This window comes from Asterias rubens, chromosome 3, assembly GCF_902459465.1.
Source record: "Asterias rubens chromosome 3, eAstRub1.3, whole genome shotgun sequence".
NCBI lineage: Eukaryota > Metazoa > Echinodermata > Asteroidea > Forcipulatida > Asteriidae > Asterias > Asterias rubens.
In genome coordinates this window covers 16,388,353-16,412,730 of record NC_047064.1, presented here as the reverse complement: position 1 = coordinate 16,412,730, position 24,378 = coordinate 16,388,353, and the positions used below count along the sequence as shown (strand labels likewise).

At 38.8% G+C, this 24,378-nt stretch overlaps 1 protein-coding gene across 1 annotated transcript; it reads right to left on the bottom strand.

Annotated features, from left to right (window-relative positions):
- Nucleotides 1-600: 600 nt before the first annotated feature.
- On the bottom strand, nt 601-18,630 carry LOC117288134. Its single transcript, XM_033768839.1, has 10 exons — nt 17,912-18,630; nt 9,023-9,163; nt 7,418-7,527; nt 7,045-7,103; nt 6,158-6,315; nt 5,714-5,879; nt 4,786-4,856; nt 4,377-4,491; nt 1,681-1,826; nt 601-1,392 (listed from the first exon to the last, which is right to left on the bottom strand). Exons 1-10 carry the CDS (start codon nt 18,075-18,077, stop codon nt 1,091-1,093), a joined length of 1,434 nt encoding a protein of 477 aa, XP_033624730.1. The 5' UTR covers nt 18,078-18,630; the 3' UTR covers nt 601-1,090.
- Between the last annotated feature and the right edge of the window lie 5,748 nt (nt 18,631-24,378).

The following is a 24,378-nucleotide window of genomic DNA, read 5'->3' as shown; positions in this document are numbered from 1 at the left end:
GCTAACACACATCGGTGTATGGGTAAAAACCAAATTTAATTTTCTTTATATATTTATATATATATATATTATTGTATGTTGTTATTATTTATCACGCATACTAGTAGGACTGGTATCTGATCTCAACTGGGTGTTCCAACATTTGTTGTTATTCACTTAAAAATTCTATCTATCTCTCTTGCAAGACGCGCTACAATTATAGATGTGGTTTTCACTTAACACACTTCCCTCCCCAATTAGTTCTGAATTTGCAGTGCGCCGTGTTTGTTTACATCCAATACCCACTATCGGTCACGTGACGCAATCGGTATATTGTTAACTCTAAAAAAACTGACTGCCAGCCTCGTGTCTCTTCACTTCTTTAAAATTCTAAAAAAACAGTTTACAATAGTTGAGGACTAAAACAACACATAATACATTAATACAAATCGTACATAATTATAGTCAACGGCGACTTCCAGCATTGATGCCCATTTATCGTGCCTTCAATGTGTGCTTGGAAAATCAGGAATCCTTTAGAGAATTGGGGGAGGGGGGGGGGGTGGGTACTTATGTACAAGAGGACAATAGTGTGCTGGTAAAATCGGGAACAATGGGGATTGGTTGGGGGGGGGGGGTACCCTCTGCTCTTATATGGGGCATGTCATGCTTTCCATAAATGAGATCACTTGGACGGGTACCCTGTATACTATTCCTACAACCATTGAATTGTTAGGAGAGGGCTCAATCTACTTTCAAAAGTCGGCGGGTCTTTTCGAAAAACGGCTTTTGCGGACTCTGACTTCCAGTAGTTGCTTCTTAAAACCAGCACTGTCTGCATAGTGGCTTCATAAGCCCTGACCAGATTTAAGTTGGAACCGAAGCCAGAGCCAAAGTTACCATGTTTCTGTTTAGGTCTAGACCTATAATCTAAAGGACAGACTATAATAAAGTCATACATGGGAAGGTGTTATTATTAAAATGGACCCAAACATTTTATAAAAATGTAACGCCTTCTCCCAACAAACTTGTAACTGGAGGAAAACATCTTCACAGGAAGAAAAATAAAAAGAAGTGCTGTTATGGCAAGAATAATCGCAACAAAAATCTTTTATACTTTGATTATCTTCTTTGCCACCCCAGATTTCCCTTCCATGTCCGGCTCGCCATTCTCGGCATCAGCGGTCGGGACGATCTCCCCTTCATCCTCCAAGAACGCCTCGTTTGAGATACCATTGTCCGGAGCGTCAACCCCGGGCTCTTGCGGCTCATCGGAAGGTGCTACTACCGGGGCGATCGGAGGCTGGACCCCTGTACCATTCGGGGTGTTGACGGGGGTAGCTGGCTGCCGTTCTCGCTCTGCCTTTGCCATCAGGAATGAATCGATGGTCTGCATTTCCTCGTGCTGAAAACCTGTAAAATGGTTTTAAATCATAATAATCAGGTGAGGTTTGAGGTAATACCCTGTGAACATCTATACTTAAAGTTTTGATCAGCAAAACATAATGGCACAACATTTTTGTTGCTACTTAATGTCAAATTCTTATACTGAGTTTAACATTCCTAGTATGACCTATGAATGGCCGAGGAACTTTCAAACTTTTACGCTTTGTTTTTAGCCCAATTTTGTTAAAGATTGCCTAAAATAAACTTTTCCACGTTTACTCTCTCATCACCCTTTCAGTCACAAGACGAACATACCTGGTTTGGGCGGCACACCATTCCTCATGTATTTCGACAGCAGGAAGGATTCCATAGTCTGACAAGCGACGCCCCCAACGGCAGAAGGTGGTTCGTCCAGCATCTCCAATGCCACGGTATTCTTATCAACAGGAACCAACTTGGATCTGGTTTCCACAAAGTAATTGCAAGTTATTTCAAAATTTTGCTCAAGTTTTACACGTTTTCATATTGTCACTGATGTCATAAAGTTGATTGTCACTTATGTCATCAAGTTGCAAAGCTTGAAGAGCTTTCCTTTTGTAAATAAGATACTTTTGCAACTGTGATACCTGTGAAGATTTATAGTTAGTACACCAAATTATTTCATAAAGTGAGTGAAACGCATAAAATTAGAATCGTTACAATGGCAGGTTTAACTGCTGCCCAGCACTGAAACAAAATATTACTTCTTGGTAAAATAAATGAGGACACCACCTTAAATACCATGCAGATGTATACATTTTTGTGGGTTCCCTGCTAAGTATTGGTTTAATAAGGTAAGTGATGTATATGTATGAAGGCCTAAGTCTGTAAAACAACAAAAAAAATTACAGAGTTAGTCAGCTCAATCATGTTGTGCGTTTAACATGCCTGATGAAAAGTTAAACACTCAGAAGAATGAGGTTATTCCCTACCACTTTAAACCGTGGTTTATTACTTGAGAATTTATAAGGGGCAAGTTCATTAGTTGAACAGTACCCAAGGGTCGGTTCATGAATTCATGAGAAACAACTTGTTTTTCGAGACTGAACTTCTTAGATACCACAAACTGTATTAAATCAATCCCACTAGCGATTGTTAAACCACAGAATCTCAATGAGTTATACACCAAAGCAGATTGGGTAGGTCTGCGTGCTCCCGGAACAGTGATCCGCTGGCCAATATTTCTCACGAGGACCAGTCCAATATGTCCAAGTGGGCCTGCTGGCTAGTAGTTGATTGCTTCCAAAAGCTATTAATGTAAACCACTGACTGCACTGGTTTCAAACTGAGATACTATAGGGCATACAACATAACAGTCATAAAGGGAAGGTACACGTTTGGTAAGTACTCAAAACAAATATTAACTTAAAAACTGACTTGGTAACGAGCATTGGAGAGCTGTTGATAGTATACAACATTGTGAGAAACAGCTCCCTCTAAAGTAGCATAGATTTTAAGAAAGAGGTAATTTCTCACTAAAATAATTAAAGACTTCTAGCTAGAAGTCTTTTATTCCTATCTGAAAGCACACAAATTCGTCCAACAAGGGTGTTTTTTCTTTCATCTTTTTCTCCCAACTCCGATGACCAAATGAGTTTGTTATTTTATGCATATGTTGAGATACATTAATTGAGAAGACTGGTCTTTAACAATTAACAATAGTGTACCTTCCCTTTAAAGGCAGTGGACATCGACACTATTGGTAATTACTCTAAATAATTATTAGCATTGGTAATGAGTAATGAGGACAGGTTGACAGTATAAAACATTGTGAGAAACAGCTCCCTCTGAAGTGACGTAGTTTTCGAGAAAGAAGTAATATTCCACGAATTTGATTTCGAGACCTCAAGTTTAGAATTTGAGGTCTCGAAATCAAGCATCTGAAAGCACACAACTTTGTGTGACCAGGGTGTTTTGTTCTTTCAACAATATCTCGCAACTTCGACAACCGATTGAGCTCAAATTATACTAATAACGAAAAACTAAACTAGTCCCACTGGGCCTTTCATGGAAACGTTTTAAAAGGGTCAACCATGTACACTGGAATTATACTTGGGTGTTTGATTGACCCCATAGGTATTAAAGGGAAGGTACACTATTGGTAATTGTCAAAGACCAGTATTCTCAACATATGCATAAAATAACAAACCTGTGAAAATTTGAGCTCAATTGGTCATCGCAGTTGGGAGAAAATGATGAAAGAAAAAACACCCTTGTTAGACGAATCGGTGTGCTTTCAGATAGGAATAAAAGACTTCTAGCTAGAAGTCTTTCTCAAAAACTACGTTATTTCAAAGGGAGTCGTTTCCCACAATGTTTTATACTACCAACAGCTCTCCAATGCTAGTTACCAAGTCGGTTTTTAAGTTAATATTTGTTTTGAGTAATTACCAAACGTGACCTTCCCTTTAAAGACAGTGGATACCAATGGTAATTATCAAATACTAGTCTTCTCACTTGGTGTATCTCAACATATGCATAAAATAACAAACCTGTGAAAAGTTGAGCTCAGTTGGTCGTCAAAGTTGCGAGATAATAATGAAAGAAAAAACACCCTTGTCACACGAAGTTGTGTGCTTTCAGATGCTTGGTTTCGAGACCTCAAATTCTAAATCTGAGGTCTCGAAATCAAATTCGTGGAAAATTACTTCCTCCTCGAAACATAAGTTACTTCAGAGGGAGCCGTTTCTCACAATGTTTTATACCATCACCCTCTCCCAATTACTCGTTATACCCAGTTAGGTTTATGCTAATAATTATTTTGAGTAATTACCAATAATGTCCACTGCCTTTAAATAATTAACACCAACTTCTACCAACACAAAAATACACTGGTGCAGTTTTCACACCATTATTGAATTAATTTTGATTCGCTCTTGGGTGTCTGTGTGACAAAACACATGGTGTCAATTCTAACACTCAGTTTTTTGCAGTATCAGGTGTGTTAACAAGAAGAGAGAAAAAATACATACTTGTCGGATTCCTTTCCCATGGTAGAGAAACGACTGAAACCACAACCAACAATCAGCACCAGTAGAAGTAAAACAGCGATCCCAGCAGCTGCTATAATACCAATATAAGCGTTTTCTGAAAGAGGAAAGGGACAGAAAAAAAAAATCATTTTTGTTTCGAAGTTTAGAATACAGGTATAATCACAAATCGAAATCAGCCGTTTTATTGTTGGCTATATTTTCGGATACATTTTTCTCTGATATGACTTTATTTCAGAGGGAAACATTTCACAGAAAAAAACTGTTGTTTTATTAACTTCATAATCGGTTGTTTCAAACTACATGTAAAATTAAACAATGATATTTTGTAAGCCCTTATCAATCCTGTATAATACTTTTGAATTGAAATACAGAAAGTGACTTGACCTACCATTTCGCATGTTTGAAGAAGGTGGCCTGGGGGTCTTGTCACAACGGTCACCGAAGTTTTCTCCCTTGCATCTGCGTGTAAAAGCAATCAAATGAAATTGCTCAATTCAATTCAAAAACACTTTGCTTACTTTAAGTATAACTTCGCTTTCGTTACCTGAATGAATGCATATGAGTTATAGGGGAATGTGTTAAAGATATTATCGTGTTGTAATGTACATAACAAGCCAAAGTGTGCCCTCGGTTCCCTCAACCTAATCTGCAAGTTTTATCAACGACATCGGGGGTGCGGTTAGCGGTCGTAACCAATAACTGCTCCGGTTGAGTTGCCCATTGGTTGCCCATTGAAACCATTATTGGTTACGACCGAGAAAATGCACCCCTGGTCACCACTATCTCAAGCGCAGCCTTCAAGCAGCAGCTCACCACAACGCTTGAACACTCCAGCGCACAAACATCCAGCCAGCAGAACTTTGAAGTTACATAGCTTTTGAGAAAGTGTTAATTTCTCACTCAAACAATAAAAGACTTCAGCCGAAGCCTTATATTATACATCTGAAAGCCCACGTTTATTATTCTCTTGCGCAACTTCGACACACCAAGTGAAAATACTGGCCTTTGTTATTACCAAACCTAAACTGAACCACTGTTTGCAACAATGGTGTTTTTCGTTCATTATTCTCTTGCGTCTTAGATACACCAAGTGAACATACTTGTCTTTTACAATTTATTGTTTGGTTAATGGTTATTCTTATATTCCTCATATTATGGCTCATTATACGTTTCTAGTAATGTAATGTTTTCAAGGAGTTCATGAAATTCATGTTTCTGTTTACAAGTGTTTTATATTTATCAGCATATTTATTGGCAATATTTGTTGGCGCTATAAATACTGTTTATAAAACAAAAACCACATAAATCCAACTAACTTGCACATAATATAATTATTGTTCTCGTGACATTCGCCGTCATTGAGACAATAACCCTTGTTGCCAGCACAAGTAGACTTGCAACTAGTCCCCACGGAGTAACATTTCATGTCGTCTCGCAGGCAAGGTGTGATGTCACATGCGTTATTGATGTCTTTTGGTTCGCCTAAGGGTGGAAGACAGAGGAAAGTCTATGTAATGTGTATTTTATTTAAAGTATTGGGTCGAACTTTTTCATTTATTTATTGGTTATTGAAATAATTTGTTAGTGAAAGTATACCTGAAATTAAGAACATTAATATTAATCATAAATTAATCTTATTAATGTTAATTTCTGCCTTGTTTGTTGGTTACTTAGTTATTAATTATTGTTATGGCATTGTACTCTTGAAGTATGGAAATGAATGTGAGTTTTGAACTTTAACTTTAAAATAAACACGATACCTTCATTATTTAAGACTTTTAAGCCTTCGATTAGAAGCTCTCCAAACGTTCCATTTAGAACAATGTTCTTGTACAGAATTGTGACAACCTCATCTCGTTCTTGAACGTTGAGGGCCTCAGAAAATTCCAGTTTGACATCCACAATAATGCTGCCTTGTCTGAAATCGGAATAGTGTCCAAACAAAATAAATTATAGATGTATTCGAATGAAAGCCAAGATAAAGACGCAAAGTTATGACAGATATTTCACCTTTTTGTTCACAGTTGGCTTTTAAAGGCACTGGACATGATTATAGTTATAAAAACAAAAAAAATGATTAGCCTCGGATAATTCCAGTTTGGCATACACAATAATGCTGCCGTTTCTGAAATTAGAGCACAGTAAAAAACAAATGACTTATACGATGACTGTTTTGATCCAATGGAAGCTGAGATAAAGACGCCAAATTATGGCAGACATTTCACATGTTTGGTTTATTAGCTTTTAAAGGCATTGTACACGATTTAATTGCCCCAATTCAGTTGTTAGCATTACCTTGGTTACGAGCATTGGAGAGATTTTGGTGGTAAAAAACACTGCATGAAACGACTCCCTCTGAAGTAACGTAGCTTTTGAGAAAGAGGTAACTTCTCATTCAAATAATAACACACTTCAGCTGAAGTCTTCAATTATGCATCTGGAAGCACACAAAGCTGTTCAGCAAGTGTGTTTTTTTGTTTCTCATCATTCTCTCACAAGTTCGATGACCAATTGAACCCAATGTTCACAGGTTTGTTATTTGATGCACATGTTTGGATACAGAAAGTAAGAATATTGGTCTTTGACAATATTACCAAACGCCATTAAAATCAGTCTCTTGTCACTCACAACGGGAGCTCACACTTACCGTAAATTCGTCACTGTTGCAGCTTTTAATTTGTTGTAATCCGAGTACATGCGTTTGATCTACAAAAACAAAACCCAAACAGATTAAGTAAAAACTTTCAAGTAGAACCCTCCCCCCCCCCCATGATTGACCATTTGTGATCAGAAATGAACGGTAGCTTTGTCCAAGGGAAAACAAAACTATTCTGGGGTTTCTGCATCATGGACACGTCATTCATTTTATTTCCATATTTCCATTGACCTTTAAAAAGCCCCTGTCAAACAAGAGCAATTTAGCAAGGGTCCCTTCCTTGTAAATTTGAAATGTGATCTGAAACTTATATGTTCCTTTAAATTTGAAAAACTAACAGACAGAAGAACCTGGTTATATTCACCTCAACAACAAGCTGATCCCTGAGCACATTCTCTTCGCTTTGCTGCTTTATATCACTCATATTCATGTTGATGATTGAAAACTGAATGTCCATAGTCGACCCCGGAATCTCTGAAAAAGGGAACACAAAAAAACACAAAAAACACCCTCAGATTAACAAGAAACAAACTCGTGCATAACCTTTACTTACGTACTTTGGTTAACTTAACTGAACTTAAAGAGATTGGACACTATTGGTAGTTGTCAAAGACCAATCTTCGCACTTGGTGTATCTCAAGATACACATTAATAACAAACCTGTGACAATTCTACAGCTTCTAACCTGTACAAGTTTAGCGCTTGCAACCTTGCAATCTTTCTGCGTATGATTGTGTTTTTCAAGCTTGGATGCTATTGCTACTTCAATCCAATCTAATAATATAACTCAGGATCCCTTTAAAGGAACACGTTACCTTGGATCGGACGAGTTTGTCTTTGAAAAGCGTATGTAACCGCTTGTTATAAAATGCATATGGTTGGAAAGATGTTTTTAAAGTAGAATACTATGATCCACACAAGTTTGCCTCGAACATGCGTTCGGCCATTATGGGAGTCAACGACCTAAATGGCCGACCGTGTTACTAGTCGACGAGGTAAAAGGACGAGGTAAAAGGAAAACCGTGCAATTTTGAGGCATTTTGTGTGGATCTTTGTATTCATTTGCATATGCATTTATAACAAACGGTTACAAATGCTTTTAAAAGACCAACTCGACCGATCCAAGGCAACGTAAGACCAGACAAATGTATGTGTCAGACTGACCATTTTATTTGTCATGCTAACTATTTTCTGGGTCAAGACGCTGACCTATCCCGTGTCAGGCTAACCATTTCCTGGGTTATAGGCTACTCAAATTTGTTAAAACGGAAATTTCACTCAGATTATGAGTTACTTTGAGCTTCAGTTGAAGCCTTTTGTTAAAGAAACACGTTGCCTTGAATCGGTCGGGTTGGTCTTTGAAAAGCGTTTGCAACCGTTTGTTATAAAATGCAAACGTGTAGAAAGATGTTGTAAAAGTAGAATACAATGATCCACACAAACATGCCTCGAAATTGCTCGGTTTTCCTTTTACTTCGTCGACTAAACACGGTCGGCCATTTATGGTAGTCAAATTGTTGACTCCCATAAATGGCCGACTGTGTAGTTCGCAAAGAAAAGGGAAAACCACGCAATTTCGAGGCACATGTGTGTGTGGATCATTGTATTCTACTTTTACAACATCTTTCCAACCATATGCATTTTATAACAAACGGTTACAAACGGTTTTCGAAGACCAACTCGACCGATCCAATGCAACGTGTTCCTTTTAAGCATCTGAAAGCAAACAAAGTAATGTCACCAGGGTGTTTTTCATTGCTATTCTAGCCCAAATTTTCACATATTTGTTATTTTATGCATTATTTTGGAATACACCAACTGAGAATACTGGTCTTTGACAATTCACTAAAGGTGTCCAATGCCTATATAAAGCAGCGCTATGAAATTTGCCCTGGTTAGTCTGCTGCCACCTAGAGTATTAGTTCAAAGTATTCCATTATTTTTCTGGTTTTGTTTTGTTATTATGTACCAGTTTCGGGCGTTGACGTTGGTTCATTGCAAGGCGCATTCGTGGAATCCTCTGCCGGGATTTGTGGGTTCTCGGTGATTTCTTCATCCTCGTACTCGGTGACATACACAGTGACGATCTCTGTAAACCCTGGATCAAGTTCTATGAGTAATCGAAGGGGAAGAAATAGTGAAAAGTTGAAAAAAATTAGTATTCCTTAAAGGCAGTGGACACTATTGGTAATTACTCAAAACATTTATCAGCATAAAACCCTGCTTGGTAACGAGTAATGGGGAGAGGTTGATAGTATTAAAAATGGTGAGAAACGGCTCCCTCTGAAGTGACGTAGTTTTCGAGAAAGAGGTAATTTTCCACGAATTTGATTTCGAGACCTCAAGTTTAGAATTTGAGGTATCGAAATCAAGCATCCAAAAGCACACCATTTCGTGTTGCACGGGTGTTTTTTTCTTTCATTAATATCTCGCAACTCTGACGACCAATCGAGTCCAAATGTTCACAGGTTTGTTATTTTATGCATATGTTGAGATACACCAAGTGAGAAGACTTGTCTTTGACAATTACCAATAGCGTCCACTGTCTGTAATCCAAAATCAAAAGACTGTTTTTTTTTGTAAGAAAATTAAATAGTCAATGGGGATATAAACAAGCACACTAAAGCATAACTTAAAATGGAAGGGGGGGGGGGGTTGAGACACGGGGAGCATGCCCCACCCTCCCGTTACATCACTGTACAGAAATGTCACAATTACTTTGAAAAACCGTAACCGAGTTGAGATATATGATATTTCAAAGGGGTTAGGTAATTTCTGAACCCAAAACAAGATACCACTATAAATAAAACACATACCAACAACAAACATACAACTAACTTGGACTTTTATCGTGGAGTCAAATTCTGTTGAGACACGTAAAGCCGAATACACCATTTGACCTTTGGCATTGCACGTAAATTCCAACTGCTGAAGCATGATACCCTCTTATCGCATACATTCTTGTACTATTTCTTAATCTCATCAAATTTCGCGTTATCTTACTTGGAACGAGCCATGGTTTCCGAAAACAATTGACATGTAGGCTATCAATTACATGTATTCATTTATAAGAGGGAGACAATTTCCACATAGAGTCATTCGAGAACATAATAGCTTCAAACGGAAACGTTTAGTTTTAAGACAAAGTAAAGAGTTGATAATTTTAATAGAGAGGCAATTCCCACATACCATAACATAATCATTTTTGGAAAGTAACAGCTCCAACCAGACAGCCACGCTATTTGGATTTTATCAAGTACAAGGGCTGACCTACCATTTTATCAGCGGCGGTCTTTGTGCGTAAAAAAATACTTCCCTAAAAGCTTTACTTTCTCGAATCGACAAAAATAGGCCTAGGTATTTATCATTTCAAGCATTTTTTCCCCGGGTCAAATCGGTAGAAATCGGACCTGTATAGGTTATCTCTTATAGGCACACTATCTTGTCATGACATCTCCTTTCTTCATAAAATTGACCTCGTTAGGTATTTGTACTATTATTTAAAAACAGACCGCCCCCTGCTAGTAAGCATAATCCCAAAGCACTGTTCCATATCATGCAAGTATTGCATCAACATTCTTTACCAAAAACAAACAGCAACACACCGCATGGCCGAAAATACTTCTTGCCAACAAAAATTACCCAACTCCGCATGCTGGCCAAAATAACACAACGCATTCGGACAAAAATATTCGACACTGTCCCAGTGGAGCCAGGAGGAGACGCACTGCCCAGTCCCCGTGCGGACCCCATACAGACCCCATACGGACCCCATGCGGAAAAACACCGGGTACGAATCTGGAAGGCCAGCGGTGTTTTGCTCCGATCGCCGGCAGAGGTTCAAGTATGAGCCGCATGGTATCTCTTGCGGTTTTATTTTTGTTCCCGTACAATCCCTTACAATTATTTTGTACCCTTTTATGAATCCCAGTATTCAAATAGGGGTTACCATCAGTTCAGATGTAGAGTAGATAATTGATGAAACTTAATTTCCTAGCACACGGAATTTCTCTCGCTTGTTTATGTTGTTGCAACAAAACAGAACAGCCAAATTTGGATTCAAGCTCGAATGCCGACTACCAACAACAACTAAAAGTCAATGGGAGACTTTTGGGACGCTTTGTGGCAGCAGACTTACCAGGTAAATCCATCGTTCTCGTTCATGTGCGCACGCTCAGAACTACGTAAACAATGGAAATTTACCTGGTACGGTCTGCTGCCACCTAGCGTCCCAAAGTCTTCCCATTCCAATTGAAAGGGTCCGCTCCATGATCCTACCAGGACCTGCTTTACCAAAGGGAAAACCGGCTCTAAAGTTATGGGACAATCTTGGTAGTCTAGTTGGTGAGACACCTGCTATAGAATTGCAAAGGCCGTAGGTTCGAATCCCACCCAAGTTATGTGCCTCAAGAACTCAAGAAAATACTGAGTATACAGTGCTCATGCGTCGTTGTAAGGGTTAACGCATAAACGAAACGATTACTGTTATTTCACTGATTTGCCCCATTATTAATTTTATTTTTCAGTTCCATACATCAAACCTATTACGGTGAAGAAACAAAAACCTGATATATTTTATTAGACCAATTCGAGGGCAAAACATTGAAAGTGCAATGAGCCTATGACGTCAGCATATTAGTTTCACATTGGAATCATGTCTGGTGTACTAAGTGCCACATGGTGCGCGCCCCCAGTGGCGTAATTGGACAAGGGTTGATTTGGGCATGAATTTATATAATAGTTCATTCATGGTGAATGGAAGTTTTTGGGAAACATTCTTTTCATGGAGGTAGACACGTTCACACATTATAGACAAGATGGAAACGTGAAAACTAGCACAAAAGTTCATGACAAGGCCATGGACATATCTGTAACAACGTTATCATCATGTGAACATTATCCTGGAAAAAAAGTTAATGAGAATGTTTTTTGATTGACAAACCTCCTATAAGAGCCAGGATGGAACGCCAAACTTTGAGAATGACCATAGATTGACCCAAGAAAACGACGTTTAAAAGTTCTTTATAACAAATCTTAATTTCCATTGCTAAAAAAAAAAAAAAATCGAATTTAGGCAGTGTAAAAAAAGAAACATGTTTAGCGTCCGGGTTTCTCAAAAAAAGGAAGGAGGAAGGGCTTTTTATTTTTTATTTTTTATTTCAAGATGGCCGCCATTCTTTGTTATGTCAAATATCCATTGTTTGTTCTACTGCTGAAACACACAATACATAAATGAAACATTTTGGTCAAGACATTCAGATTGTTTTAGCTGAGATCGTTTAAAATAACCCTTTAAAAAAAACCAAAAAACAACAACAACAACAACAGGAGGCGGCCTGTAAAAAGGAAGCGGGCGGGGACGCTAAACATGGGAACGTGAACATTATGAACATTATGGTCTAGAATAACAGCTGTGGAATGTCTGCGGTCTGGTAACGGACAACGCCCCGTTTGTTTCAAGGAACGGGGTGAATCTAAAATGCACACGGCACACAGAGAATTTGCCTATTATGCATGCTATGGAACGGGGTGAATCAAAAATGCACACGGCACAGAGAGAAGTTGCCTATAATATGCATGCTATGGTTCAGCCACAAACAGTGTACATGGTTAAAGACAGTGGACACTATTGGTAATTGTCAAAGATTAGTCTTCACAGTTGGTGTATCTCGACATATGTATACAATAACAAACCTGTGAAAATTTGAGCTCAATCGGTCGTCGAATTTGCGAGATAATCATGAAAGAAGAAAAAAACACCCTTGTCACACGAAGCTGTGTGCTTTCTGATGCTTGATTTCGAGACCTCAAATTCTAAACTTGACGTCTCGAAATCAAATTCGTGGAAAATTACTTCTTTCTCAAAAACTATGTCACTTCAGAGGGAGCTGTTTCTCACAATGTTTTGTACCATCCATCTCTCCCCATTACTTGTAACCAAGAAAGATTTTATGATGATAACTATTTTGAGTAATTACCAATAGTGTCCACTGCCTTTAAGCTAACTAGTGATTTATTATAAGCCATTCCCCATGTAGCTAGGTTTTAACCTTACGATAGGGGTTGGTTCACACATTCGAGAAAACCTGGCTGTACACCAAAAACACGCCTCAGCTGATTTTATATTTCATGATAGGCCTATGTATGGTTGATCACACAAAGCATGAACAGTAGGGCCTACACTGTTGAATGAAAACCGTCCAATCTTTGACTTCGTGGAGCAGTGAAAAGAATGGCGGACTTTTTGAAATAGTAAACTAGCTGCCGCTGGCAAGTCACTGAAAAAGTTAAGGGCAAACCCTGTTTATTTTTCTCAGCTCTGCCAATATTGTAGAATACCTTTTAAACATCGTATTTTATGTAATATGAAGCACTACGCCAATGGGGTTGGGTTCACCCATCCCCAGCTTCGCTTTTCAATAAATCCTCTTACACAAACAAAAATCAAAATTATGGTTGAAGGATACGTACGGCAATTAGAGTAAAAATGACAAATACATTTTAAATACTTAAATACCCTACTTAGCTAACCGCCGCTGCGATTGTATTGTGATGGCCTTTACAATAAACTAAGATGAACTTGACCTTTCACCGACCTGACCTAACTAAACATGGCCCTCCCATATACTGCCCTCATGGGTTTAACGTTTGAAGGTCAGCAAATGTCACTAACGTTAGAAGTAACCTACCGTAGAGTGACATGGAAAGTGCATCGATGGGCGTCTTGCAGTGAAGTGGTTGGATGCCAAAAGAATTGCCATAGGTAACATCACGGAGTTGCATGGCACCATTACTTTGTTTAATTTGTGGTTTAAAGGGAATATATAACTTTGATTTTTGGTACTGTTAGATTGTTTTAATCCTACACAAATGTAGATCACGAAAACAAAAAAACTGACTGAAAATGTCTTAGCGTGTTTTTTGAGATATCGCCGGTTGCTATTGGAGTCTGTGGTGTACCCTCCTTAGGGTCATCACATCGACTTCAGTAACGCCATGAATGAAACCACATAATGTTGTCACATTCACAATTTGGAAGATAAATTACCTCATTGTACTACCGCGGTTCAACTGATTCAAAGAACAAGGAATGGTCTGTAGACAGGCAAACTGTTGTTTAGGGTAATTCATTGGTGGTCTTCAGTCATTGAAACAATAGAAGCTTTTGTTCTTCCAGGAGTCCAGTGACAAGAAATCGACCAAGGGTATGACTACGGGCATTCTACCTCCATGCTATGAGGGTGTGTCCCCCACGCCTGCGGGTGGGTAGGGACCCTACATTACTTAGGGTCATGTCACACACACGAGGCAATGTACAGGCATGATGTAGCAACCAGTTCCACTGACTGCCAGGCAATGTTACAGGAAGGGGAATTCATTCACAGTTAAATATTCACATATATATTGAGATAACAATACATTGTTTTAAAAAACAAACGATATTACTATTTAATAACTACAAGGCCCTTTTTTAAGGTTAATTTCACAGGGGGAAACCTCTAAGAAGAGATTTATTCATTTTCATTGGATGTTCCAAGTATACTATTTTGGAGGATCGTAAGAAATGAAAAAAAAATACTGAATAATACTGCATTTATTGGATTGGCTCCTTAGTTATTACGTTGTAGTTTAATCACGAATGAAGTCGACGATCCTGGCCATCTGTGTATTTTGTTTCCTTTTTCATTTGTTTAATATAAACTTCCTTACCAAAGTGTGAGAGGATTTTTTCCAAGATGGAGTTTTCCTCCCACATCCAAAAAACTGAATTTCTATTCGGGATGGGGGCATTGTATATTTTATCACTTGTGTAGTTTTGCTGGGGGGGGGGGGGTAAGGGACAGGCATAGGGGTGCAAGAGGGAGGGCCCTGGCTACGCCACTGATCGATATGCAAAAAGAGATTTTTTAGGTCGTTGCAGTAGCCGCTTCTAACTTCTAGTTTACGCCTTGACTGGAGGCTAACTGACCCAGTGGTTTACGCTGCTTTCGTGATGCATGTGATGTAAGTTACCAATTCTACCTCCATGGTAACAGCATGTTTACGAATTCTTCGGATATTTTGAAACTCAACACTACATCACTATCAGCATCAGCACGGTGCTGTTGTGACTAGTTTGGCGTTAACATAATACAAGTGGCATTGGAACAATAAACTATACACATCGGCAAACAAAACTCAGGATTGTTGGACACGGTTATATTTTGGTTTGGTTTGTAAGAATTCAAACTAATTTTGATAACCCGCAAAGACCCTTGTTATTTGATGCACCATGATATCAGCATGACTCACAAACTCACCTGTTTTTCGAAAACTTGTTTAAATGTGGTCGCTAATTAATTAAATAACACCTTAAAGACACTGGACACTGTTGGTAATTGCCAAAGACTAGTCTTCTCACTTGAGGTATCTCAACATATGCATAAAATATGTCTCGAAATCTGAGGTCTCGAAATCAAATTCGTGGAAAATACTTCTTTCTCGAAAACTACGTCACTTCAGAGGGAGCCGTTTCTCACAATGTTTTGTACTATCAACCTCTCCCCATTATTAGTAATCAAGAATGGATTAATGCTAATAATTATTTTGAGTAATTACCAATAGTGTCCACTGCCTTTAAAGGGAACATACATCTATTCAATTGGGTTTTGAAACAGGTAGATTGTTTTAATCCCATTAAACCTAAATATTAATTAGACAATAAAACTAATGTGAACATTGAAAAACTTATTTTAAACGGTGGTCGACTTTTTGCGATATCGCCGAAGAATAATTCGTAATTAGAAACAATCTAAGAAGAAACGTTGCGGGCAGTGACGTTTCTCAGATTCAAATTCAAAATATTGACTGGTATCTTTTTTTTAACAACCACATTACTTCGAAGTGATATTACTCTCAAAATGACGTGTACTATGCCACTCCTATAGGGGTTACCAAACGTACCCTCCTCCATGGTAAAACACAATGTCTACTAATTTTAACCATAATATAGTATAGGTTCAAGTCTTAGGAACTTTGGCTCTGTAGGCCTACTCACACTTTCAACTATTCTCAAAGCGCCTCGGTCTATAATTAGTATTGTAGGGAGTTATTATAATACAGTATCAAAAGGGCAAAACAAGATGATGTGTGACAGTGTTTATTTTATTTTATGAAACGTGCGACGATACTTTGTAAAGAACAAAACATGGTACAATAAACACTAAAATTGTCATGCCTGTTCAATTTCAAGTGATGTCGCATAATATTAAAGGCACAGGACACAACTGGCAATTACTCGAAATAATTGTTAGCATATAACACTTGCTTGGTAACGAGCAATAGAGAGCTGATGATAGTATAAAACATTGTGAGAAACGCCCAACTGAAGTAAAGTAGCTTTTGAGAAAAGAAAATCTTACTCAAGTAATAAAAGTTTTCAGAAAGCACACACATTATTTTGTGCAATTCCAGAGTGATTTTTCTTTCATAATTTATCTCGCAACTTCGATGACCAATTGATTGAGTCCAAATTTTCACAGGTTTGTTATTTTGTGCACATTATGAGAACTGGTCTTTGACGCTAAGATGTCTTTAAAATTAACATCACAGCGCCACGGTCTATAGAGATACTCAAGTATCAAATTGTTCATTGTATTTTACAAAACGTCTGACATTAATATTGAACAGAAGGAAACATGGTACACATAAACCCTGTCTTGACTCTTCCAATTTCAAGTGACATCCCGTTATTTAGAACAAAGGGGGAACCCCTGCCATGGCCGGGCAGCAGGGGCCATTTCCGGACAGGCAAATGCAGTTCATTTAACCGTGATTCAACTTCAACATAAAGCAAGAATAAACTGTTTAGTTTAGTACGCACCATTTAAAGGCAGTGGACACTATTGGTAATTGTCAAAGTCTAGCCTTTAGGTGTATCAGTTGGTGTATCTCAACATATGCATAAAATAACAAACCTGTGAAAATTTGAGCTCAATCGGTCATCAAACTTGCGAGATAATAATGAAAGAAAAAAAAAACCTTGTCACACGAAGTTGTGTGTGTTTAGATGGTTGATTTCGAGACCTCAAGTTCTAAATCTGAGGTCTCGAAATCAAATTTGTGGAAAATTACTTCTTTCTCGAAAACTATGGTACTTCAGATGGAGCCGTTTATCACAATGTTTTATACCATCAACCTCTCCCCATTACTCGTAATCAAGTAAAGTTTTATGATGATAATTATTTTGAGTAATTACCAATAGCGTCCACTGTCTTTAAGACCGCATCGCAAGTAGTTGCGATTAACGTAACCCTCCTCCCGACGGCCCAGTTCGTTATCGCAACTACATCGTATAAAGCAGTTGTGAAATCTGTTCCTTGCTCTTTGATCAAACCATGGAGGTAGAAATAGACCAGCAACAATGTAGACAGAAATGGACTGACTGGGCATCAATCATGGAAAGGTATTTGCACCTTTCAAAGTTTGACAAACACTAAGAACACATTATTCACCTTTTGTTAGAACCCCGTCATCTCGATTGTTGAAAAAGTTTAAACAAATACTACTAAAAAATAAACAACGCTGGCTTCAGGCAATGGTGTTAGATTTATGGTTTCAAACTTCCTTTTGGATGTTATGATTCGATTTGTTGAGTAAAGCTCAGTAGTTTGAGCATGGATGTAGAAATGGTTTGAGTATGGTTTGCTCATCCATGGTTTGAGGCACCAACAAGAGGAGGGCCTACGTTTTGATTGAAAGACAAAATTGACGTACACTTTTACACATGATTTATTGACTAAAAAATGTATAGATTCGAGAACAAATACATTCCAAAAGTTAACAAAAACATCATCACACCCATGGTTAAACACCCTACCTGTTGTCCCTACTGTTGTCTGGGCAGCGGAGAATTGTGAAGGCGGTAGAATGACACACAAGAATATGGTCAGAAGTGACAGTCGAACAAAGTGCATAGCTGTATGCCCAGAGGTGAACTTAGATGGAAAATGGGGTAGGCTGTTGCAGCGGTGCAAGCCAGCCATTGCTGGGACAGTTCAGGAATCACAGTTTGAAAAACTTCACTTACAACTTGAGGTTTTTAATGACAGTTCTCAGAAACGAAATGTCAAGTTTGAGAGAGAACTTTCCACGTTTTGACTTCCGGTCTCTGGCTTGGTGTCGTGAGGTAATCCTTACTCCGAAAACTTCCAAGATGTTTACGCCACAGATTGCCCAACACGAATGAGTTGCATGCAATGTGACTTAGGGTGTGTATTGGTAAAACGCAACCACCACTACCACACATGAAGTGCAATGCGTCTTCCACCGTACCACGGGGTCTCTTCTAACTACTCCCCTTTCTCGGGGTAACCTTCGTAACCTTCTGCCGGTACGGCTCACTGGCAACGGGCTGTAAAAGTGCCAGCACGTACTGAAAGAAACGCGAGGGGTTCCCCGACAAACCCTGGCAGACAAAAAACCCAGACCAACAGCTGATAGGAGTGGAAGAGACAATAAAGTTTGATTGTCTGGAAGATAGATATATATGTAGCAGGTTGGATTTCGAGCTCCCAAAGCTTGTTCAGTTATGTTTAATATTCTACCTTTTGGCTTGGTATTCCAACTCTAGTAATGTGATGTGAGGGACAGACGAACCGTTTATAAACAATCACAGGCAGTTGGCCCAACACATGCCACGATTGACCCCTAAGCAACTTGATGCTCTCGTTAGACTCGATAAACAGTCTTTGGGCAAAATGGGCTGATGCTAATAGGTTGTGACGTCACGGTGCTACCTTGCTGAGTAGGGGTGGGGTGGACAAGTCTGTCGCGGTGATAGCGTTCCGACTCTCCCCGCGATTCCCGGAGTATTGTCGCGAGACTAATGCTCCCTGGAGTAAAAGCCGGACAACCAGCAGTACGCGTGAGAGAGCAGTGATCTCGCGAGAGAGCACCGCCAGAACTTGACTATCTCACCGCGTGGGGACATGACCGAGTTGTTCACAAGTCTAGGGTGGTGTATAAAACCATAGAGTAAAACAGACCTCTATGAACAGACCATAGACTCTAGAGCAAGGAACCCGGTGACAGCAAGGAGTTTGATACGTTTAAAATTAAAGGATGACACTATTTATTAAGAGCATCGAGTGTGACTTATTTTTCTTACACCTGCATAATAAAGTGGATGCTTTGAATTTAAACGAACGTCACAAATAGCCAGTGACGATGAACGGTTCATTGAGGTTTAAGGCAGTGGACACTATTGATATATACTCAAAATAAGTATCAGCATAAAACCTCACTTTGGTAACGAGTAATGGGGAGAGGTTGATGGTATAAAACTCTGTGAGAAACGGCTCCATCTGAAGTGACGTAGTGTTTGAGAAAGAAGTAATTTTCCACGAATTTGATTTCGAGACCTCCAGTTTAATTTGAGGTCTCGAAGTCAAGCATCTGAAAGCACAGAACTTCGTGTGACAAGGGTGTTTTTTCTTTCATTATTATCTCGAAACATTGAGCTCAAACTTTCACAGGTTTGTTATTTTATGCATACGTTGAGATACACTAAGTGAGAAGACTGGTCTTTGACAATTACCAATAGTAAGTGTCCAGTGGCTTTAAAACAAAATTTGTCGTTTTCATTTTGGATGAGCGAGCTACATCAAGGGTGACTTTTTTAAAACAAATTAAAGAACACTGAAGTTTGGATGCCACGAAATGTTATTGAGTTTTAATATCAAGAGGATGCGGATGAGGAACGACCACTTTCTCTATATTTAGCATTGGTTGATATGGACAGCTTTATGCCACTGGCGGATAGGCGTTGGTCCAGTCGGTGGCTGAGCTGTTGGTGGCTGCTGAGTGCGCCCTCTATGTCAGCTTTGGATGACAAGTTAGGTCGACCAGTACTAGACTGTGCCCCTGTCTTTATCCGCAAGGATAAAGACAGGTCCCCGCCGCTAGATCCAGTGATTCCATTGGATGCAATGATATAATTAATTACGTGCAGTGGCATGAGCTTTCCATGCCCAATGCATTACTGCCGCCTGTCGTCGCGTATCTCTACGTGAAATGAGGGAGGTCAATATCAAACCACGCGCCGGTTTTTGATGCCGGTGTCGCGTGCAATTATGTCCTCTATGCAATACTACTATCCGGAGGACATTATTGCATAATATTATTAATATTAAAATTTAAACATCAGCTTGTTGATTCAATTATCACTGTTTATTTATACGCTTTATTGTAAATATTAAGAAAGAGAAAAAAAAAAAATAAAAAAAATAAGATTTGGAAGCCAGTAATTATTCACACATTTTATATTTTATAATTTTATTTAATTTTTTGCAAGTTACCATGGTAATTTGTTTAACAAAGAAATATTTTTAGTAAAATGAAGGCAACTGCTGGCTATAGAGTCATACACAGAGTCTCAAAGAACACTTGTAGTCACTGCAGATGTTTCTTCCATGTATGGCTTCACCGGGAAACCATACTTTCTCGTTTGCCGTGAAAACAGGAAAAACTCGAAACAAATGGGGCCAGTTGAAGTCATCGAAGATCGGTGTGTGGTGTGAACATTTCAATGTCCATCAAGTTTTAATATATGTTTGCATACTTCATATTAACAAATAAAGATAATTAGGGCATCGGTTGATATATGGCATCATTATTTTTTTCCCAATTCAAAGAAAAAGGCATAATAGCGTGAAAACTGGTAAGCGGAGGATATAAGTGCATGTCATCATGGAGCTATGTCATGAATGACATGGAAAATGTTCGGCAATTCGGTATTCGCTTCAATCATAAAAGTTACGTGAATATTCATGCTGAATCAGGTTCAGTGCATGCACGCTCGCTTTTGCATAGCCCCGGACGGACACGATTGCATACGCAAAAGTGTCCGGAGAGGACAGTAATGCATGGCGGGCACAATTGCATCTGACACCAGTCCCTGGCGTTATTCACGAGCCTCAGAGAATGACGTCAGATGGTCAGGCTAGACCAATACCTGAATGTATATGGTGACTGAAGTCTCACAGCGACAATCTTAACTGATATTTTGGTGCGAAAAAAGAATTAAGGTTTATTAAAAAAAAAAAAAAAAATTAAAATCGACAGTTATCTTGCATCAGGTAGCATTTGAAACTATGCACGGTTGAAATACGATGTTGGAAAACTATGAGAGGACAGTAATGCATGGCGGGCACAATTGCATCTGACACCAGTCCCTGGCGTTATTCACGAGCCTCAGAGAATGACGTCAGATGGTCAGGCTAGACCAATACCTGAATGTATATGGTGACTGAAGTCTCACAGCGACAATCTTAACTGATATTTTGGTGCGAAAAAAGTCTGAGAATTAAGGTTTATTAAAAAAAAAAAAAAAAATTAAAATCGACAGTTATCTTGCATCAGGTAGCATTTGAAACTATGCACGGTTGAAATACGATGTTGGAAAACTATGAGAGGACAGTAATGCATGGCGGGCACAATTGCATCTGACACCAGTCCCTGGCGTTATTCACGAGCCTCAGAGAATGACGTCAGATGGTCAGGCTAGACCAATACCTGAATGTATATGGTGACTGAAGTCTCACAGCGACAATCTGAACTGATATTTTGGTGCGAAAAAAATCTGAGAATTAAGGTTTATTAAAAAAAAAAAAAAAAAAATTAAAATCGACAGTTATCTTGCATCAGGTAGCATTTGAAACTATGCACGGTTGAAATACGATGTTGGAAAACTATGAGAAACAAAATGCAAAGGAAAAATAGAGAATGAGAAGGAAAAATAGAAAGCCTCAGTTGTATGCCAACCAGCTCGGTTTGTTTCTCACTGATGGAAATGTATACCGTGTTTTTTTTGCCCGCTGGATGGTGTGTGCGCCCTCTATGTCAGCTTCGGACAACGAGTTAGATCGACCAATGGCAAATAAAAGCTGTAGCCCCATGCCCGAAATGCATAATGACTTGCGCTCCCGGTATTAAAGTGTGAATGAGTAAACGCGGAAGCACGAGCAAAAAAAGTCATGTAGGTCTAATGACCATTACTCACATGTAATGAAACTATAGTAATTTGTGCACGTTGTAGAAAGTAAAGTTTCTGTTACTGTTTCTGCAGATTAACATTTTTTTTCAAGAGGTGGCGACAATACTTTGTGTTGAGTATTTGTAACAAATTAGCACATAGCATGGGTCAAGTACTTCTTTTCCTCTCCACAGGCTACTGTGTTTGTGGCGTATGCCTGCTCTTCAATATCGTAAATGACGCACTAAATGCTCGCCAAGCTCAATTTCTATTTTTGTGTATGTTTAAAGACACAGGACACTATTGGTAATTTTGTTAAAGACATTCTCACCTGGTGTATCTTAACCTATGCATAGAAGATTGGTCATCGAAGTTGCGAGATAATTATTCAATAAAAAAAAAAATCTTTGTCACACGAAGTTGTGTGCTTTCAGATGCTTGATTTCGAGACCTCAAATTCTTAACTTGAGGTCTCGAAATCAAATTCGTGGAAAATTACTTTTTTTCTCGAAAACCCGCGTCACTTCAGAGGGAGCCGTTTCTCACAATGTTTTATACTATCAACCTGTCCTCATTACTCATTACCAAGTAAGGTTTTATGCTAATAATTATTTAGAGTAATTTCCAATAGTGTCCACTGCCTTTAAGTATTACTTCTTCAGTCGAATGACTGTAATAATGTCCATGACGATGACATTATAGAGTGTTGCTTAAAACCTGAACATTAAAGGAAGTTGGATGTTTGCGGAAATACTATGTTTTCCAATCTCTTTTGAAAATCATGTGGTTCTGAGAAGACCGGGATGTTTAATCGAATTGTAAAACAGTCCTAACCTAAGGGAAGGTATACATTTCCTATTCACATGGCGATAACGGTCTTTATTTAGAAAACTTACAACAGCGTTTTATAGTATAAAACGTGTGGAGAAATATTTCACGTAGAACGAATGTGGTTTATGCCCCCCTAAAAATATGAACCTGAGGTCCAAAGATCGTGGCTTACTAATATAGGAACATTATTCATCCAGCGCGATCACGTTTTTAAATAAATTTTTCGGACATTAGTTTTATTTTGTACATTTTTTATATCTACGCTAATATAGGATTAAATTAATCGAACGGTTTTAAAAACCAAATGTATGACACTTTACCTTTAAAGGCAATGGACACATTAGGTAATTTATTGTGAAAGATCAGTCTTCTCACATTAGGTAATTTATTGTGAAAGATCAGTCTTCTCACATTAGGTAATTTATTGTGAAAGATCAGTCTTCACACTTGGTGTATCCCAATAGGAGACTTTCCAACGCTAGGTGGCAGCAGACATACCGGGTAAATTTCCATTGTTTACGTAGTTCTGAACATGCGCATAATTCTGAGAACAATGGATTTACCCGGTAAGTCTGCTGCCCTCTATCGTCCCAGAAAGTCTCCCATTGCATAACTCATCTAACCCGTAAAAAAATTGGGCTCAATTGGTCATCTAATTTGCAAGACAGTATTTGACAAAACACCCTTGTTGCATTACTTTGTTTGCTTTCAGATGCATAATAAAAGGCTTCAGCCGAAGTATTTGAGCGAGAAATTGCCTCTTTCTCAAAAACTATAATTATTACTTCAGAGGGAGCCGTTTCTCATAATACGTTCGATGGTTATTTTGAGTTTACCAGTAGTGTCCAATGCCTTTTAAGCATAACATAACATAACATAACATAACATGACACTGAAAGGACAATCTCGAATGCAAAAATACAACTCAATACAACCCCCAAGGATTTTGTGTTTAGTGTTCCCCCCCCCCAATAAAAAAGAAAGCAAAAGAAGTAATTTGAGTCAAAAGAGGGCGCTATTAGACGAAGTTTCTCATCTCCAAGCGCATCGGGACAACCGTGGGCGTGGCTCATACTGCGGAATGACGTCGGGATGGTCATTAATAATAATGAAAAAATAACAGGTTCGTTATAATATATCCATATCTAGCGTGAGGGTGGGGGGGGGGTGGGGGTGGCTTGTTACACTTGATCAATGAACCAAAAATACGTGACAACTCGGACACAATCGCTGCGCACGCATCATCACCGATTGATCACTACGGCCACCTATTGGGCGATCGTTACCGAATTGGACAATAATGTAAACAAATCATCAATCAATCGAAAAGAAAACAACAACATATACAGAAATAACTTCCGTTTAAATCTTTGGTCTACGTGACCGTCCGCACGCTCGCCTTAGCCCTGCGGTTTATAATTAACACGTGAAAGATCCCCCCTTAAGATCCGTAGACCTACGTCACTCTCGGTGCGCGTGGT

What these genes read in the sequence shown, in the direction of transcription:
- LOC117288134 (XM_033768839.1), bottom strand. Translation starts at nt 18,077, where the DNA reads ATGGCTGGCTTGCACCGCTGCAACAGCCTACCCCATTTTCCATCTAAG. An exon ending in GACAACAGTAGGGACAACAG is followed by an intron (nt 9,164 to 17,911) that starts GTAGGGTGTTTA and finishes GATTACTCATAG; the next exon opens with AACTTGATCCAGGGTTTACA. An exon ending in AATAATTATATTATGTGCAA is followed by an intron (nt 4,857 to 5,713) that starts GTTAGTTGGATT and finishes TTTTACACGCAG; the next exon opens with ATGCAAGGGAGAAAACTTCG.